This window comes from Callorhinchus milii, unplaced genomic scaffold (assembly GCF_018977255.1).
Source record: "Callorhinchus milii isolate IMCB2004 unplaced genomic scaffold, IMCB_Cmil_1.0 Scaffold3, whole genome shotgun sequence".
In the NCBI taxonomy this organism is placed as follows: Eukaryota; Metazoa; Chordata; class Chondrichthyes; order Chimaeriformes; family Callorhinchidae; genus Callorhinchus; species Callorhinchus milii.
The window spans coordinates 94,815,972-94,835,235 of NW_024704744.1; the positions used below are offsets into that span (position 1 = coordinate 94,815,972).

General features: G+C 40.2%; 1 protein-coding gene across 1 annotated transcript in view; it reads right to left on the minus strand.

Annotated features, from left to right (window-relative positions):
• The window catches only part of lrpprc (leucine-rich pentatricopeptide repeat containing), an 84,683-nt gene that overhangs the window by 39,703 nt on the left and 25,716 nt on the right, over positions 1-19,264 (minus strand). The window contains exons 12-23 of the mRNA XM_007896847.2: positions 17,671-17,789; positions 16,900-16,993; positions 15,901-15,970; positions 13,807-13,834; positions 13,095-13,152; positions 12,408-12,514; positions 12,116-12,193; positions 10,844-10,900; positions 9,929-10,042; positions 3,438-3,568; positions 3,089-3,174; positions 1,745-1,952 (exon numbers count right to left, since the gene is read on the minus strand). Coding sequence (XP_007895038.2) covers positions 1,745-1,952; positions 3,089-3,174; positions 3,438-3,568; positions 9,929-10,042; positions 10,844-10,900; positions 12,116-12,193; positions 12,408-12,514; positions 13,095-13,152; positions 13,807-13,834; positions 15,901-15,970; positions 16,900-16,993; positions 17,671-17,789 — 1,150 coding nt within the window. The remainder of the gene's footprint in view (positions 1-1,744; positions 1,953-3,088; positions 3,175-3,437; positions 3,569-9,928; positions 10,043-10,843; positions 10,901-12,115; positions 12,194-12,407; positions 12,515-13,094; positions 13,153-13,806; positions 13,835-15,900; positions 15,971-16,899; positions 16,994-17,670; positions 17,790-19,264) is intronic.

Sequence of the window (19,264 nt, forward strand, 5' to 3'; positions counted from 1 at the left end):
GCAAAAAAAAAAATGCCTGCTGTTGCAATGCCGTGGCGATTGTGCGGGCTCCTTTCTAAGCCTCTCCAAGCCAGGCTCCCAAATGGATGCTGTGCTAATCATAACAGTCAAGTTAACATTCAAGTCAATACGGGCACTCATTTCACAGGGGTTTGTTTCACAGGGCTTATTCAGGAGGTCTCCACTGAACTGGAATTTAGGGAAACTTGCTTCTGGAAGGGGATTGAGAAGCAAACGGTAACTTTCCGTTGGCTCTCCAGTTTTCCAAACATGAATTTCCAAGCGGTTAATGAAGGCTCAATGGCTTAGAAAGATGTCGCATATAGTTAGTAACGTCAAAGCATAACATTGTCGAGCTAGGTTTTCACCCCTGTACTGCATCGTCTATTTAGACATGCAGTGTCACTGTCAGCACTTGTTTAAAATAAATGATTGATTCTAACTTGGGCTGTTACTGCCGATTTGCGCGAATTTAATCTCAGAAAGATGAGAGCTGTGTGACGACATCGGGGTGGGGGGTGGGGGGGGAGAACCGGTTTACAGGAGATACTTACTGAGCGTGGCAGCATGTAAAGGAGCCGAATTAACATCAGTAGATACTGTAATTAACCCAGAGTGGTTCAGTGATCATGTCATTTCAATTGTATATGTAAATTTAGCTTCCTCCTCCTGTCAGATTCGACCTAAAACCTTCCAGGGTAACGCATGGCAACTCTTAAGATCAACCAAGAAGGAAGCCTCCCAGCCCCACTTGATATAAAGTTAGTTGATGTACAAAACCAAACCAATTACAAAAAGGATCTACTCTTTGCTTCTCATCAAAAACGTTTTCATTTCAAAAAATGAAATGATTGGGTTTGCTACTTCCCAACGTTTTACATCAAGCCTTTGATTTTTGTGGCTATATTAACGTACACACACACACACAAATGTGTCGCCTATTTGAAAGAATACTCATGAAATCTTTTTGTTCCTCACCAATTTTCTCCACCCTTCCCAAGAGGATATTTTATTCTACCAGGGATGCAGTTCAACAGGCTCTGGTTCACCCTCTGATGTGCAAACCTTGCCAGCGAGTGACGGCGAGCTATTTTTTAACCAGGCTTGCCTCAAGGTCAAGTCTGATTCTCTACATACCTGGACAGTGATCAGGAGCAAGTATCCTGGCTAATTTACCTGCGTTGAGGCCCACTGTAGCATCAAGACCGGACTTGGACCTGGGGACCTTATTGCACAATCACTCACTGGGTAAACTCACTGAATAATCAGGGATGTTCTGAGATTAAATTCGTGCAAATCGGCAGTAACAGCCCAAGTTAGAATCAATCATTTATTTTAAACAAGTGCTGACAGTGACCTGCATGTCTAAATAGACACTACAGTTTTAGCAAAGCAAAGCTAATATGAATCAATTCCTAACACAAATCCTTCCTATCCAACTGCCATGTTGATGTGTGAAATTCAAGGGTGAATTTTCCTCAATATACATACAAAGGGAGAATAAAAACAAAATTACGGATAAGATTTGATTCGACACAAATTTTCTACCCAATTTTGAGGAATCCATTTTATGATCTAAAAAGGAAATTTTGCATGAAAGTCAGTTCAGCTTCTCTCCTAATCACGTACGTCTTGTGAAACATATTCCATTCAGCAGCTAGAAATGATAAGGGGAGTCCTCTGCCACAGCAGGGGCATTTGCTGTGCCGAGCGAGGAAATCTCGCTGTGGAGTTTCCAACTTACTTCTCGAGATCGACTGTGATCAGCGGAGAACACAGGTTGCTCGTGGGTTTGGCGAACCCCAAGTTGATGATCGCCTCGTGTAGCTGTGTCACTGCCGCCTTGTCCCCTCGCATGGCTGCGGCGTTAAGGATATGGAAGAGGGAAGCTGTCGTCATATCCCTTAAATCAACCTCTTTCTCCTTTATCTCCTTTAAGATGTTAATAGCATCTGCGGTGTAAAACATTCAAAGAGTTAAAATTCATGCAACTGCTTTTTTTTAAAAAAAACTAAAAAAGTGGCATATTAACTAAGCAAGAATGCAAATTCTGGAGTATAATGCGGATTTCAAGTTAATTAGCACTTGTGTATCTGCGCGAGACTACAATTATACACCACAATAGCATGATTTTATCATTTCTCTGCTGCCGCGTCTATAAATTATAGGCAGTATCCGTGTGCCCACTCTGCACTGTCTAACCCGGCACAGCCTGCCCTATAGCTGCACGATCTCACTAAATGGATGCTTTTATCCTCCAACGATAACATCTGCTAAATCACACTATTGTTTCTCCAGCAGATGGTTTGTCACGAGGCCAGATAATTAAGATGTGTTTACACTGTATTTACATCCAGACTAATGGCTTGACACCGATACAGCCTGTTTGCAGGGCCGATACTAATTATCCAGTCTTAGCAAGGGAAAGCTTTCTAACAGTCTACATTNAAAAAAATAAGGTTTGATAATCTGAGCAAATTAATTCTCTTTATGGAACAGACCGAGTCCATTCTTTTAGCACAACAAAGAGCAAGCCAGCAATGTGCTTTTTTTTATAAAAAGCAACTAATCCAACTGAATGGATTATTTCAAAATGTTTTTTTAATAAGTTTCAAATACATTTCAAAATTGAATTGCACCGCATTTATTTACAAATAGAATATTAAAAAGGTTTATAAATGTCGGTAACTTTGCGTTCAATTTATTACTTTGCAGAAGCCTTCTGAAACAAAAATAAAGCCATTAGCTTGGGCACGGAAGGCAATCTATGCCACAAGTCATGTTCTTCAAACTCAAATCGAACGCCTATGTTAATAAAAACTAACGGCAAAGAAAAGCAGATGCACTGAGCTGTGAAAATGTAAATGACAAGCTTGCCAAGCCATTATATACTACAGTAATGGGATGCATTGCCCAGCATTTTTGGGTGAACTCACACACAAATTATTATGCGATATGTTAATATAACCTTTGAAGACATGATCCAACAGCAAAATAAATTCGAAATACTTTTCTGCTTTACAGCCAGTGTCGTGCATTAAGCCACAGTCCTTTCATCTTTAGTCTCTTTCCGCAGTCGGGAGCTTACCTTCCAATTTACCATGTTTGGATAGGACCTTCACAAGTGCCAAGTACTTATTTACGTCAAGGGCAAGCGAGGAATCTTTGCGGTTCCTTAAATTTTTGAGAAAAGGAAGAGGTTACTTTTTCATGCAACAGGGCAGGTTTTATATTGCTCCCTCAGGATGTTGCATTAGTGTACTCTAACTTCATCCTCTATAAATGTCAGTGTGCAACCCCTCTCACTTTTAATTTAGCCACAGTCCAGGTTTTGATTAAGATTTCATGAAGGGTTTAAGATTACTACCTGCTTAATTCAACAAGGTCTGTATATCAGCATAAATTAATCTGACATGTTTCTACCCTGGTGTACTTACACTTCTTGTTTCAGGTTCAGTGCCTCTTCTGCATTATCATGTCGACAGCAGAGATTTATTAGTGCAGCGTAGCCACCAATAACCATGTCCGATTCGTACTGGGCTTTTACTTCGAGGGCTTTTTGCATATTCTAAATAGGACAAGAAGAAAAAATAACAGCTCTGTCAAAGTCAGCCTCGCCATTATAAGGCAGAACTACAATGGTCCCCCATAACACCGGCATTTCCAGACGCGTTGCTGTTTTAGCCAGCGTTCGCCACACAGGATTTTTATTTAAAAAAAAGTTGTCAGTTGCAATTAATAATTTTCATTTCATTCTTAAATAAATTACAACGTTTCAAATGAAACCCAGAAAACGTCAAGCATTCTATCTACCAATGGAGCAGCTCTCACCCCATGAGATTTCATACACGGAGGAATTTTCAGTGGGCTTGAGGCCACTCTCATTGTCACAATCTTAAAAAAAATTACGTTTATATCGTTAATATAGGCGCTACATATTTTGTAGTTCTGATTTCCATTTAGAAACAAGAAAGCCACACAGGCAACAACAACAACAAAATGACATTTGTACAGCGTCGGGAGGACATCTATTCAAAAACCTCTGAATAGAAAATGTTGCTGTCATAGTAACATAAGTAGGCAATTCGGTGCATTGTGGCTGTTCCACCATTTTATTAGATTTGCTGTAATGGTTCACCCTCCCACTCCACCAATGAATAGTCTGTCAATCTTTCCAATCTCTGCACGCACGCCAAAAATGGCAACTTCGATGAATGCTCTGATCTAAAGGTAACCCAGCAAGGAGTCGGTACGCATGGGGGACCGAACAAAGAGAAAGAAAAGATTAAATTTGAAGAGATTAATAATAATAATGATCCTTGCGTTTGCTACAGCGGCTTATCGCGTCTTCAAAACGTCTCAAAGCGCTTCGCAGAAAATACTGTAAAGTGAATTGACGTGTATATTTCGTGGGTGATCGTCGATGACTTTGTTGACTTGTGATTCATTCGCTTCAAAAGGCACTGTGAACGGCAGAATTCAACCCCAAACCGTGACTAAAATAACTAAAACAACAGTTTCTGAGGTGCCTACATCGCAGTACAGCAAAAGTATAACACAAATAAACTCAGTAAACCTTTCCTCCGGCTTTTATAATGCAAATAAAATTCTGGCACCAGTCCCGACTGCAACGGAGAGCCAGTGGATGTCACCTATTCAGATTCCAGCTTTTCCATTACTTCCACAAAGGGAATCATGTTGTTGCTTAGAAGTTGTAGCGTGCAATAGACTTTGTCACTTGGCTCTCAGTATAATTAGGTGGCACTTTGCATTTTTTCCAGATTGGTTTGTCACAAAGCAAGCTTTTCTGTGAAGGAGTGCCACACTGTAAGCAATAGGTCAACTGCTTCAACAACTGAACAGCATCAGCTTTGTGTCACAGTAGGATGACTCTTGGGAATCATTCCCTATTGACGGAAATTACGCAGTAGTTTTGTTTTGTTTCTTGCAAGTGCTTAAGTAAGACGCCCAAAGCGATTTGACAAAATCAAGTAAATTTGCAATCACATTGAGCAGATTAAAGTTCTTTTGAGCTAAGAACACCATCAAGTAAATGGTATGGATCACGGGTCGAAAAGGGTTTTAACTCTGGTTTAAGCTTTTCCGCAACTTGAACTCGACAATATCAAGTGCCAATGTCGAAAAGCTATTCTACAAATTGAAACTGTCTACATCGAAAATGTATAACCTAAAGCTTGAATTGATTACTTGCAAATTCAAGTTATGAAATCCGATATTCTTCAAAAATCCCTGTTGGTTTTTTTTATTGATCGGGAGAATTATTTGCGTTATTTTTATTTACTGCTTTACTCAATATTAAAACAGATCTAGAACTTTAACATTTGGTTATTATATTTTACATTAAGTTATGGTGATACCGAGTCTTGCTTTACAATGACTCCACAGACTCGTGGAGTCCTGTAGCTCAGTGGTTAGAGCACTCGCTTTGCAAGCGAGAGACCTGAGTTCAATTCCAGGCAGAGGGCGAAACCTTAGGCAAGTTTCCTTACTCCACACAGAGCCTAATAATAATCCCTCCAAAAAAAGAAAACAATAATAAATTGGTCATTTTCAATCTACGACTGTTTGTGGGACATTGCTGTGCGCAATTGGCTGCCGCGTTCGCCCACAAATATACAGTCAATTCACTTTACAGTGTGTTATGTGAAGCGCTTTGGGACGTCCTCCCGACGTGAAAAGCGCTATATCAAATGCAAGGATTATTATTATTATCATTATCAGATACCTAAACTGCTCTGGAATTAGCAGTAAGCAAGTGACCAAGTGGCATTGATGGGACAGTCTCTTGATTTTAAAGGCTGAAACACTTAGCAAGTTATGTGGTCTCACAAAAAAAACAAGAAGATGGCCTCTGAAGTTGGGATAAAAGGGGTCTCCTCCCCATTCCTCTGGTCCAGTTCTGAAGAAGGGTCACACCCAAAACATTTCCCTATTGTTCTCTTTCAGACCGGCGATGGGTTTCCCTATGTACTCATTTCACCATTGAGCTGAGCTGTAGACTGTACGCTGTGCTGGTTAGACAGTGCAGAGTAGGCACACAGGTTGATCTGTAGTTTTCGAAAAAAAAATCTAATTTAAAAATAGGGGATTATGGAACTGTACTTAGAAATTAATGCAAAATACATTCAAAATAGGTCAGCTCATCAAATGTATTACTCTTAATAGAGAAGCACTGGCATTAAAATGACTTTGCGTTCCTTTGAGAAAAACAAGTAAACGTTTAAAACGGCTTTATTAAAAAGCCGACTGGGAAACAGAAGCGTTCACTGCGCGGAGTGGAGGAACGTCAATTAAGAAGGAGTTGTAACCCGTTCCAATCTCCAGAACTTTCGAGAAACCAGTTAGTGATGGAGCTCCTAGGAGCTCGCTTTCTGTAAATACCGTAGTATAAAACTTTAAACACCTTCTGCTGTTATTATTGTTTAAAATGTTGGGGGCTTGAGAAGGCTCTGCGATGGACAAATAAAAACAAGGACAAAATGGCACCAGACTTTAACGTTGGTGGTCCAGCAGCGCAGCTATTGGTATCTACACCCACCAGCGATCTTCAGCTATTTAAAGTTGCTAATAGACCTTCTGTACAACAATGTGCACTGACAATCCAGATGCTGGAGGCTTTTTGTCCAGCACGGAGCCCTGTATGTTCAGACATCTGTATTAAAATCACCGTGGCCACAGGAGTCGTGGTAGAACCACTGCATAGATTACCATTAGAAAAACAAATGCAACATTTTAAGATGTGACAGCCATTTTTCGAGGCCTGACCCATTAGATCTTGATCAAGTTTATTCATGCTGTAAAAGTCATAAGCGCGGTGCGAAGTATGCGGTTCTTAAGCAGGCTGAAGGACATTCAGGGTTATTTTTAGTGAACGCTGAATACGTTATGTGGTTTAAGAAGACAATATCTGACTTAAGTGATTTTCCATTTCATGATATTTTAGCTTAAGAACAACCCAAGCACTGGAAAGCTACAGAACCACTTCATTTTTAACAAGATGCGAGCTAGATGTTAAGAACATAAAATTTATAGCCACAGCTGTTTATTAGGATCACGAAGGCCGCCTTTAATATTTGAAGTACGTATCAAGTAATTCACCCGCCGAGGAATTATTTAAAAATGAGTCTCTGCTCGCCATTTGTATAATTTTCTTATGACCTGCAGCACTGAACATAAAGATGCTGTTAAAACCCTTAAGAAGCCGGGTAGCATCTCTTAAAGCTTTTAAATGAGTTGGATGCCTGAATTTGGTATGAATAAAAATCACTAGTATTACAGCGTGGCTGGGTTGGTAGCTCTTTCGCTTCTGGGTCAGAAGGTTGTGGGGGCGAGCTCGACATCGGAACCCCAGCTCATAATCTCAACACGCCAGTGCAGAAGGAGTGCTACATTTTTGAAGGTGTAGTCCACTGGATGAGACGTTGCTGTTAAGAGTAGCTACCATATTGGTTGCGTAAGTCACTACACTCTCAAGTTGCCCATTGTTTGAAGCGCTTTAAGACATTTCAACCTAAAACCGCATCATATCAAATGCAAGCATTATTTATTATTGCCATAGTTTGCTAAGCACCCTAAACCCCCGATAACCCGTCGCGCCAATGGAAAAGAGCTCAGTGACATGTTACCCAGAGTGGCGAGTGAGGCCTATGCACAAACAAATACATAAATAAATGCGGCTAGGATATTGACAGTACGATGATTTAAGTGGTAGTGACAAGTTAAGCCAGGGTGTGTGTGGGTGTGTGTGTGTTCGTTGATGGCTAGGACGTTGATCTTGTCATTGTACACCACACAGCAATTTATTCGAATTTGCCATAAAACGTCACACATAGTGGTTAATGGCCCAATTATACAGAATCCGATATCGGGAATACTTGCACTTGATCCGGCCGCTTATCACATCAGCAAAATGTCTCAAATGTTTCACTGGATTTACTGTAAATGTAGTGACTATTTGTAGACGAATACATAAGCTCACAGCATTAACAGTCATGTTGTAATTGATCAATTAAACTGGAGGGTTGTTAGCTAGGCACCAAGAGAAGCTCCCTTAACTCTTCAAATTGTGGCAAAGGATCTTTAAAAGTACACATGAACAGGCAGATGAGACTTCAGTTTAATGTCTCATCCAAGAGGAATCAATTCTGACAATGCCACCACCACAGTACTACCTGCCTAGCCTGTAAGCATAAGTAAAGTAGAACTTATACTCCGTCTAGGATGATGGCTACACTGAAATACACCTTGTATATACAGTATTTTACTTTGCATTTCTAGTGCAATGTGATTTTGTTTAACACCCAAGAATTATCTTCAACTGGGTGAAAGGAGGGCTGGCTGTCAAGAGACCAGCAAGTTTGCCTCATGCTAGTTGCTATTTTTTTGTTAAAAGAAAACACAGGTTACTTTATCATCTATTCAATTCTGCACAATGAGCAGCTTGACACAACACTTTGAATATCATCAACAGACATTAAAAAATACTGAAGTGTCCCAACAGGAAAAAAACATTAATACAAACAGTAACTTGGAAAGCAGCTTGAAAATCAAGTTCACCTCTTCACCGACCGACCACGCCAATTCCAACAGTATCACTGCTCCTTTAACTTCTCACCCACAATAACATATCTTCCGCAGAAGCATCTTATAGTTTTCAAACTCACAAGTCCAGAGTAGATTTTACAGTTACTTAAAGTGAATGCTAATCAGGGCAAAGCCATTCGCTGTTTAGCTCAAAGTGCAATAGCCCTTCACAGAATCATAGAAAATTACAGCACAGAAGGAGGCCATTCGGCCCATCGTGATTGTGCTTGCTCTGTGGAAGAGCTACTCAATCAGTTCCCCCCGCCCCCCCACCCACCTCTTTCCCCATACCACTGCAAATTTTTCCTTTTCAAGTACCTATCTAGTTCCCTTTCGAAAATTGTTATTGAATCTGCTTCCACCGCCTTTTCAGGCAGTGCACTCCAGACCTTAACAACTCTGCAACCCCTGTAGGTAAACACAGATTACATCAGAACAAAAATCAGCTACTGATAACAGGTCTGTTTCTACTTTACAAGCAATGGCTAAGATTCAAGGCGGACTCTCCTATAAAGCTGGAGGGTGGAGGACGCCGAGGAGAAGGAGCTATCCTCTTCTGAATTTTCACTGAGACTGAGTTCTAGAATTTCGTACCTCTTTTCAGTAAAAATATCCCTACGTTTAATACAATGCTTTTTCATATCGAAAGGATGTCTCAAAGCGTCTCACAGGTAAAGTGCAGTGTATTTTGTAGACAAACATGGCAACCAATTTGTGCACAGCAATGCACAGGTACGAAGAGAATGACCTATTTTATTTGGGGGTAGGGGATTGTTGACCAAGTCACTTGGAGAATAGCCCCATGGGATCTTTAACGTCTACCTGAACAGGCAGGCGAGACCTCAGTTTGAAGAACAACGCCTCTAACAACGCAGCACTACACTGGAGCGTCAGCCAAGGCTGTGAGAGGGAATTTAAAAATTACATTTCTGAGCTACATCTTAACAAAGATGCACACCTAAGAGAGAAGGGACTATAAGGCAACCAGAGAGGGGACGAGGAAGGATAGTCTTGTGGAGTATAAACGCGGTATGAACTCGTCTGGCCAAATGGCTTGTTTCGATGCTGTAGATTCTAGGTAAAATTCCCCGATGTGGGGCTTGAACCCACAACCTTTGACTCAGAGGCAAGAGTGCAACCAAGCGAGCCAACCTGCCCCCACCAAGCGAGCCAACATGCCCCCACCAAGTGAGTCAACCCGACACCAACTCTTGAAACATTCTGTCCCTCTCTTCTGAGTTCAAACAACTCGCATTCTTTTGCTGACCCTGGGCTCCAGTTTACATCCGATATTCATTTCACCCCAGAAATGATGCAGCATTACCTCAGTACTGCAGAGCATCTGTATCAGTTGTTTCAACAACTCTCCGACGGGCTGGTTCTCTGCTTTTAGCTGTGCCATATTTTCTTCTAAAGCAGAGATTTTAGCTTCAGATCCCTAGCAAACAGAAATTACGCAGATCAGCAACTTACTTTGGGAGAAGAGTGGGGGTTGTAAAAACTATTAGCATAAACATTTTAGGATAAGCAATTTTGTCTCCAAAGTACCATTGTTCCATGCAGACTCCCCCCCAATTATTTTGTTTCTCTCGCTGGCATTAACAGTAGACACGTGCGCATTTTCTAAAAATAAACACCACTGATGTCAATCAAGAGGCGTTTCTTAGTAGATTTGTCAATAAAGAAAGCTGAATTGGGACTCTTTCCAACAACTGGAAGGAAGTACAATCATATACGTCACCCTGATTCGAGGGGGTCATCCCCTGAAAATAGAATCGAGTTAGACTGATATTGCCCCAAACTGGGGTCAGGGACTTCCAGAATCTTTCATTAAGAAATTGTTTTAGAATTATTGTCAAATTGGACCCATTTTCCCTCATCGAGTTAACAAGAGTTGCCCTTCTTGTGGAAGATCATCAGATCGCTCCCCCACCGGCTTCACTCCAAAGTAAAAAAAAATATTTACCACCTCTAAAAATCAGTCAATTTGCAAACAAAGACAGCAGTGGTGTGAGGAGTGGTGGAACACAAGGCTGTTTGCGATATAATTTAAATATACATGAACACAACTGCACTCTATTTGTCATTGCTATGCTGAACATCTGCGATGAACATTTAGAGTAAAGTCTGATCCGAAACATCTTTGATTCAACTCCCATTGAAAAAGGTCAAAACACAAAAGATTTGCTGATTTAAAAGCAGGTAATATTGAAGCGGCTTTGTTCGATCGTCCACTCACCTTTGGGAGGTCAGTAGCAGTCAGCTTATCCTGCTCATCCACCAATAAGAGGATATCCTGAAACACATTTGTTTTAAAAAAAATTACAATAAATTTGTGTAAATGGCTTTTTTTCCCCCGTTTACTTTTACTCAGTTCTTTTGGGGGCAGGAAGAAGGAAAAAGCAATTCGTTCCAAATAGGAAAAAATACAATAAGAGGCCTCTTTATCTGCATTTGGCCACGAGCTCCCGATCAGATTCCACATCAGATATAATGTATCAGCCAGGGGAAGTAATAGTAATAATAACCCTTGCATTTGATATAGCGCCTTATCACGTCTTCGAGGTGTCTCAAAGCGCTTCACAGAATATAACGTAAAGTGAATTGACTGTGTGCTTTGTTGGGAAATTATTTGGCGACGGCTTTAATGGCCTTACTTATTGAACTTGTTTTTATTTTGTCAATATGCGGTACAGACTAATAAAACATTTTGTGAATGAACAGAAGCACAGTCTCTGTTTCAGGCAGGTTAATAACTTTTTGGCTGTCAGGTTGGATTGAATTGGAACCTAAGAGCCATCGCACAAGGCCAGATTTGTTGTGTTATACAAAAGGACACTTTTACATTATTGATGCTAACTGAGTGCCTTTTACGATGGACCCACGTCAAGTGTATGAACCACATACCTCACAATAGGATCAAAAGCAGTAAGATACAATCTATTCTGCATGATAGGCAAGGACAAACTGAGCTGTGAGGCAGCAAAAGTTCTGAGAACAGCCTTCTCTCCTGCACTGCAATTCCTCCACTTAGATTATCAAGTGGGGGATAGAGCACTCGCCTCACAAGTGAGATGCCTGGGTTTGATTCCGTTGAAAGAGCTACCAAATTAGTCTCACTGCCCCGCTTTTCCCCATCGCCTTGCATTTTTTTTCTTTCAAGTATATAGAGTATCCAATTCCCTTTTGAAAGTTATTATTTCTAGGGAGGATCATTGGTTGACTTTATCTTTCGATGCTTGAGGTTACAAGAGGCCCAATTGTAGTGTTGCCCTCGCTGAGATCAGTTAACTCAACACAAGCCAGGAGTCACCTGTGTGACTTCTCGGTTTTGCAGGGCACCAAAACTGTGTGATCCATCAATATCATCGATTCAGTTATTAAGATGTATGCAAGTGTGTGAAGGCAGATTTCAGAACATACCGTCTAGCTCATAAACAATAAATTCATTACTACTCTCGTTGAGTCGTGTTTCGATAGATTTAAAGCAAGATTAAAAATTAAAAAGCACCTTGATTAACTCAGGCATGTGATAAGAGTCCAGCACATTTCGAATTCCTCTGTAGATATTTACTGGGATTACGATGCCCTGAAACAGAAAATTGGGGGGGAGGGGGGTGGAAGTTGAAATCATCTAAAAAAAACATTGAAGACTTGTCTAGAAATTATTTGAATTGTAATTTGCTTCTCCAACTTTAGACATGTCATTAAAAGTGATCCTGGCGTACTTAAAAGCAGCAATTTTAAGTATAATAGATACATGTCAGCAGGACGCGCATTATGTAACGAGAATGAAATGGTACCATCTTCTTCAGCTGATGGAAGTATTGTCTCAAATGTTCCTCCTTGGCCTGAACCTCAGAGTCGCTCATGTTGTCAATCAAGTTATAAAGAAAATAGCCAATGGTCTCTGTGCGAGAGAGAGAGAGAGAGAGGGGGGAAAAAGATGAGAAAAAAAACAAGACAATCGTTCCACAAATTACTAAGGCTGTCATTTATCAAGATTAATCTATGGCAAATCATTTGGTGTAAGAAGTCACTCTGTTGAAAGTGTCGACAACGGCAACATTGATCATTGAGGCATGTGGATCTCACTGCTTAAGAGCATACAAGGCAAACCGCTCAGTACAAGGAATACTAATTACTAGCCGAATGAAAACACACACAGCGGAGATGCACCCGCCACACTTTTCATATCGTAACCTGCAATTTCCATTCACCCATCAATTTCACATTTAGAATTAAAATTTTATCTCGAAAAGACGCTACAATCCCATGTGGTTTAAGTTTCTGTGGTTTTTTTTTTTGAAAAATAAAAAACGGCCGTGAGCGGAAAGATACAAAACTGGTTTCCTGAAAACACGCTTCAAAAATTTCACTTTTTTTATATAAAAAAAAAGCAATCAGTGTTACACTTGTAATCCTTCAAGCCCATCATTAGATAGAACGGATTTGAGGACGAGTTACAATCAAAGAAATTGAAACACTACCAGTGGGTCCTGGAGGGTTTTGGCAATAACGTTCATCTTTGTACAACAATTCTGTTATCTGGGAAGACAAAATAATCATATATTGTAGCTGATAGAGGCATGCAAGGACAAGCAGTGTCTGAAATTGCATTCTCTAAATAACAAAGCACTTTCCTATAAAGGTATTAATCAACAGCACATTGTAACATTTCATCTGCCAGGTGCCAAGCGGGCAACATTTACTCAATGGCTCGACTTCGGGAGAAAGAAATTCAAACGAAATCTGAACCATTTCCAAGGACAAACACGTTTTAAAACATGATCCTATTAAAGTATTATTTTGAGTTAATGACCAGAAAGAGGAGAGGGTGGGGGCGGGGGGAGGGGGGGGGAAGTGAAAGCAGACAATACGCACATAAAAATGCTTATAGCAACTTTGGTGTGTGTCAGCTTCGAAAGTAATTAAATACTGCTCGAATTTGCCAGAGGGTTGAAAAGTGACCCCAATAAGCTGTGCGTTGCTGCAAAGCAGTGAATCGCGCATTGTCTCGGCAATTCAATTTCTAAAATGCAAAGAGGAACAAAATTCCACAACGTACGGAAAAATAATGCTTTAATGATTCTCGGGATTACCTCGGTGATTATAACAAGAACCTTATGGTGCGATTGCATTGGTCTTGCAATATTTAAATGCCGCAGCTTAAAAAGGATTCGGTTATTTTCCAGCACTTACCATGCACAGCAAATTGATGTCACCGGACCTGCAGAGGGCAGTAAAGGATAAAGAATCACTCTTCTGATATTGTACAGTGGAGCTGTTTCTTCTCATGGAGAGGGGGAAAAAAAAACGAACTCCGGGATACGGGAAAAAAAAAATGCCGAGCAAGTGCAATCCCGTTCTTACACTTTATTCAACAAACGTATGCGACTCGCAACTTTTATCAACGCGTTCGTTCAACCTCCAATCAAACACAAAAGGGGGCCGAGATCTTTGTTCCGAGAACTTTGTCCCCTTTGTCCAAATGTTTCATTGGATGCTGTGTCCATCGAGGTGAAGGAGATCACCGTGAAAGGCCGTGCCCCCCCACGTTGTGGCACAGCTGAATAAACGTCCCTCAAACGGTGCCCCAAGAAGGTACCTTCATGGCAATCCGAGAAAAGAATGTACATCCTCTCACACTACTGCCATTTCTACTTCTCACACCAGACTGACTTAGAGGTTGGGGTGAATCTAATGCCCATTAGTGAGTGGTTTATGCTACAGACTCCCGTTTACTAGGGACTGGGCTAAAACCCGCACTCAGTCCGTGGTAGAATGGAGCCCCAACTCTCAGAGGGGGCGGAAAAAAAAGCTCAGCTAATTCAGTCTGCCACTCCGAACCTTTCCCTTTTAAAATAAAAATAACTCCGGTTTCTAGAATTTTCTTTGAAAGTCATTTGATAGTTAACACGTCACAGAATGAAAAGTTGTCAACGGGAAATGTCAGATAAGATGAATGAACCCAACAACTGAAACTGTCCAGATAAATCGAGTAACCAAACCACAAGCTGCTTTTCGAACATATCATGCAAATATATGTGCCTCGTGTGTAACATTTATTACGTGTAACATTTGCATTCAAATTGTAACTAGAGTAATAATGTCCCACGGACGAAAAAATTAACCAGGTAGCCTAAAGGAAGTTAGTACAACAAAAAAAAACCGGAAGAAACTGCTTATTCTTTAGTTTAGACCCGGTGCTATATTTTGGTTTCTTGCATCTCAGTGCAAATAGAGAGATTGCTCTGTGGGAAACAGTCTTAACAACAGTTCCTTGTCTGTGATGTGAATCAGTAAGGTGTTCGCATCCCAACATATACTTGAGAATGTGCAGATCACATGTTTCAAGCCTGGTAGTGGAGGGGGGCATGGAGGGGAGGAGATGCTGTATTCTACGCTCACAACTTTTTGCGTGAAGGAATATAAGAGGCAAGAATGCTTTCTGTTATCAAATCGATCTCGCCCACAAGATAAACAGTCAATTCACTTTACAGTACATCCCGCGAAGCGCTTTGAGACGCCCTGATGATGGGATGAGGCGCCACATCAAGTGCAAGGATTATTAAATCTATATTTTTAAAGTCAAAGGAACCTGAAAGCTCAGTCATATTCCCCCTTCTACACCACCACCCCCCACCACACACACACACACACACACAAAATAATCCTTAAAAATTAAAAACAGAACTCTTAAATCATCAGCGTATCGTGTGCACTTGATTTGAATTGTTCAGATCCTGTTCTATGGAAAACTTGCTCAGTTCTGCAGCTTTGGTCCTATATTCACTAATGAGCAGAAGACCTAGGAATTGCTGAATAAAAAGGTTCAAGCTGGTGTTCTGTCAGCGTGATGTTAACATATTACTGTAGAAATAACAATGGATGCACATTCATCCAGCGAGCACAACCGTATTTATGATCATTTAGCATATCTAAATGAATGACCAAATCATTTTAATATTGCAAAAAAAAACATTTGTGCTTCACCGGAGCATGGTACAGTAATTGCTAGCTAAACATGAAAGCAAAATATTAAGTCAGTCAATGCCAATTTCGCAACAGATGCGACCCACATTACAAATAGCAAAAAAAAGTATTTTTTTTCTGCTAAAATACCAAATTGTGCAGTAATTAGCAGAATATTTAATTGCCAATGTAAGCAGTCGAACAGTTCTACACAGTAAGTTCTAATTGAGTAAATCATTCTTACAACACACTACATTAACTGGTTCCATAACTGCTCATTTTGCTCAAATGCTCTAGATTTAAAATTTAAAAATAGCTTACCTTTTAAATCCTAAAATAAGGGCTCCTCGGAAACTATTTAGGTCCACTGCAGGATTATGAGGCGAAGATACTGTCAAGAAAGGAATATAAATTTTTTATATATATATTATATATACATACACACACACACACACACAGTAAAAGTAAAAAGCCCAGCAGCAAAATCATTTATACTCCGGTAGATGTACAAGTATGGGTCATGATTAACATTTAAAGAGAGCTAGAGAGCAAACCATATATTGATGTCAAGGAGAAAGAAGGAAAATGTTCCTGAAAGTTGATAACTCCAATAAATGGTGTCCAAATAGCCTCTTCAAATACCGTTGCAATATCCACTAGGACCTGGGTGAGTGCCAGTGCCGGCATTTTTCGGTACAGCTTCTTTTCAAGTGCCGAAAAATGCTGGTAAATGCCATTACTGTTGTGATTGTTTGAATCCCGCGAGCAGAAGATAGTGAATAAACTATCGAACAAAAGTCGATATCCCTGGCCACTGAAGCACGGTGAGGGAAGCGTGTCCACTACAGCACCCCATGCAGCATGCAGAATTTTTTTTTCTTTTTTTTACATTTGTCTGTTTTGGGCCCAGTAGGTACTAATTCACGATATCCGTAGTCCGGTAACCCGGGGGTTTACTGTACATTCCGGCCACAGACAGTTGCCGATTAGCTCATCTGAGGTAGATCGATACAGAATTCAACATAGGTCACTTTTCAGGGCAATCCTCTTTCAAGATCTTCCTTTTTGACCATGCCTTTGGTCATCTTTTCCCCACCACCCTTGGCCCCCAACCCCATTGAATCTTCCCTTCACAAACACTGGGCAGAGACTATCTGAAGGTAGGAACAGAAGATAGGACCTGGGATTTTCCTAGTTTATATGGCTCACCTACTCATGAAATAAACTTGAGTATAATTCAAAGGGTTACAAGGGTTTTTTCTAACTAAATTGCGCATGTCAATATTATTGCAATGGTATCACTTATTAATCGGTACTTACACATAGAATAAACATTGTCTAATCGTCCATTTACAGATTCTGCCCTAAGTTCTGATGCATAAAATCCAACCTTGTTAATTGGACATCCATTTTCCTACAGAGACAAAACAACAATCATGTCAGTGCATTTTTAAAATTCATAATAAATAACTATGCTTTTTGCATTTGACACAAAGCCTTACACGTTAGAACAAAGTTTGAAACTGCTTCACAGGATTTACCCTAAAGGTTAGTGACTGTGTATGTTGTTGATGAATTTACATTAATAATATAAATTGAACTTTTATTGATCCATTCGCTGATCTGCATATGGTACAAATGACACTAATTCAAAAGGTCTGTGTATTGCCAAACTGATGTTACAATAGTCTTGTTGTAACAGTATAATCTCGTCTATTTGCATTCAGGTAACATCCGTCACCAGCTCTCTACTTTAAATGGACCTTTTTTGATCTTGTGGCTCAATTAGTGAATAACCAAAAGTTAAATTATCCCCAAACTTTAATCCAGCATTAAATAAAAATATTTTAAATCAAATAATTGCATATGAATTTGTTCAACTAAATACGATCAAAAATAAATCCGACCGCAAAGGAATTAAAAATGGCTCCACATAAATGTTGCTTATTTTCTACCATATTCTATTTTCACAATTAAGAGGAAACCATTTGAAATTAGATAGAACTGTCCTTCCACCCAGTGCAATTTAATCAGTAGCAGCACATTTGTGAAACGCGGGGTCTTTTGTTGTGAGCCATTATAGATGCCAACCTCAAGCTGGGTACGAGCCATGTCAATGCTGTCAAATGATCCCAGCACATAGTTTGTGTAGGTTTCCACATCTGGTTCCACTCCCAGCTCCTGCATAGCATTCAGTACCTGCAAGGTGCCTGAAAACAAAGGAGCAGAATGAACTTCATATTTTATTTAGCAATGATACATATAGGTAGTGCTGCCTTTCGTTATAATAGATACAGGAAAGACACTATCCCATAAAAAGAGCTCCAGAGGACAAATCACCTCTGGCTGCTCACATACACATACACATCTCAATAGTTGGTGTAAGACTGATACTGGTAAATGTCTGAAAGCAAGTCACTTGCTTGGGGAACGGAAAACAAAATGTGGAAATGTCGAGGAAGGACTAAATACGTGATGAGCTGTAGGATTAAATTTTGTGTATAGACTTTTAGCTACAAACAGCCCATGAACACAGTGACAAATCCAAACTGTTTGATTAAAAGGAACAAACATAAACACCATTATAGACGTATTTCCACACACATGCACAAAAACAAACATGCTAAAAAGCTGTATTTTAGTATAACTTGCACTTATATAGCACCTTCCAAGCACCTTAGAAATATTAATATCAAGCAGGTAGGCAGAAAGGATAATTAAGCACGTTGATTACAAGCATGATAAATGAGATATTTTTAGGAGCATTTTGAAGACACAGAAACTTTGAAGAGGGTTCCAAAGAACGAGGCTGCCGAGAGCTGGGGTTCAGTGGCTGAAGGTTCAACCATTAACGGTAAGACGGAGGGAGTGAGGAGAAAGGATTTGTCCAGAATCCAAAAACTATAGGCAGGAAAATACAGACAGTCGAGATTGCATCTTTAGGGAAGGGTAAGACATTGAAGCAATTTGAAGACCAGGACAACAACAACAACAAATTGCACTTACACAGCACCTTTCATGTCGGGAGGACATCTCAAGGCGCTGGATTTATTTTTCAGACATGAAGTACTGAGACCTAGTGGAGTTTGGCAAAGATGGGAGTTATGGAGCCCAGTGTGGGCGAGAATTCAGGATGATAATATTCAGGTTGCCTGATTGTTCAAAACAGCACAAGTGCCTCATTGAAGATTCACCTTCCTTCATCAGGTGCAATTCTCTTTGTAACTGAAGGTGGATTTCTTTAGAAGATACTAATTGGGATGATTTGTCCTGTGTACATTTGACTGGGAGCCATAACCGGCATTGCCAGAAGTGTTTTGCACTTTCACTATAGCACACAATTGTTCTTTGGTTTACAATTATTTTTTTTTGAAGGGCAGGAAGCATGCCATTCACTGAGAGCAAAGTGCACTGTCTCAAATCACAGTTATAATTCAACAGGTTAAGAGAGCACTTAGCAGTGTTCAAAGACCACTCGGTGATCTCAATCAGTTTTAGCTGTCATTTTACAAGCACCCAAACTTGCTCTCCCTGAGAAGAATCAACTAAACTTTGTACTATATTGAATTATGAAACAGATATGTCAAATGCATTATCTATTGTCTCAGCTGCATGTACATGTCTAGCCCCCTTGAATTGTCCCAGTAATCACACCTACACACTACATTCCCCCTGACTTCCCATT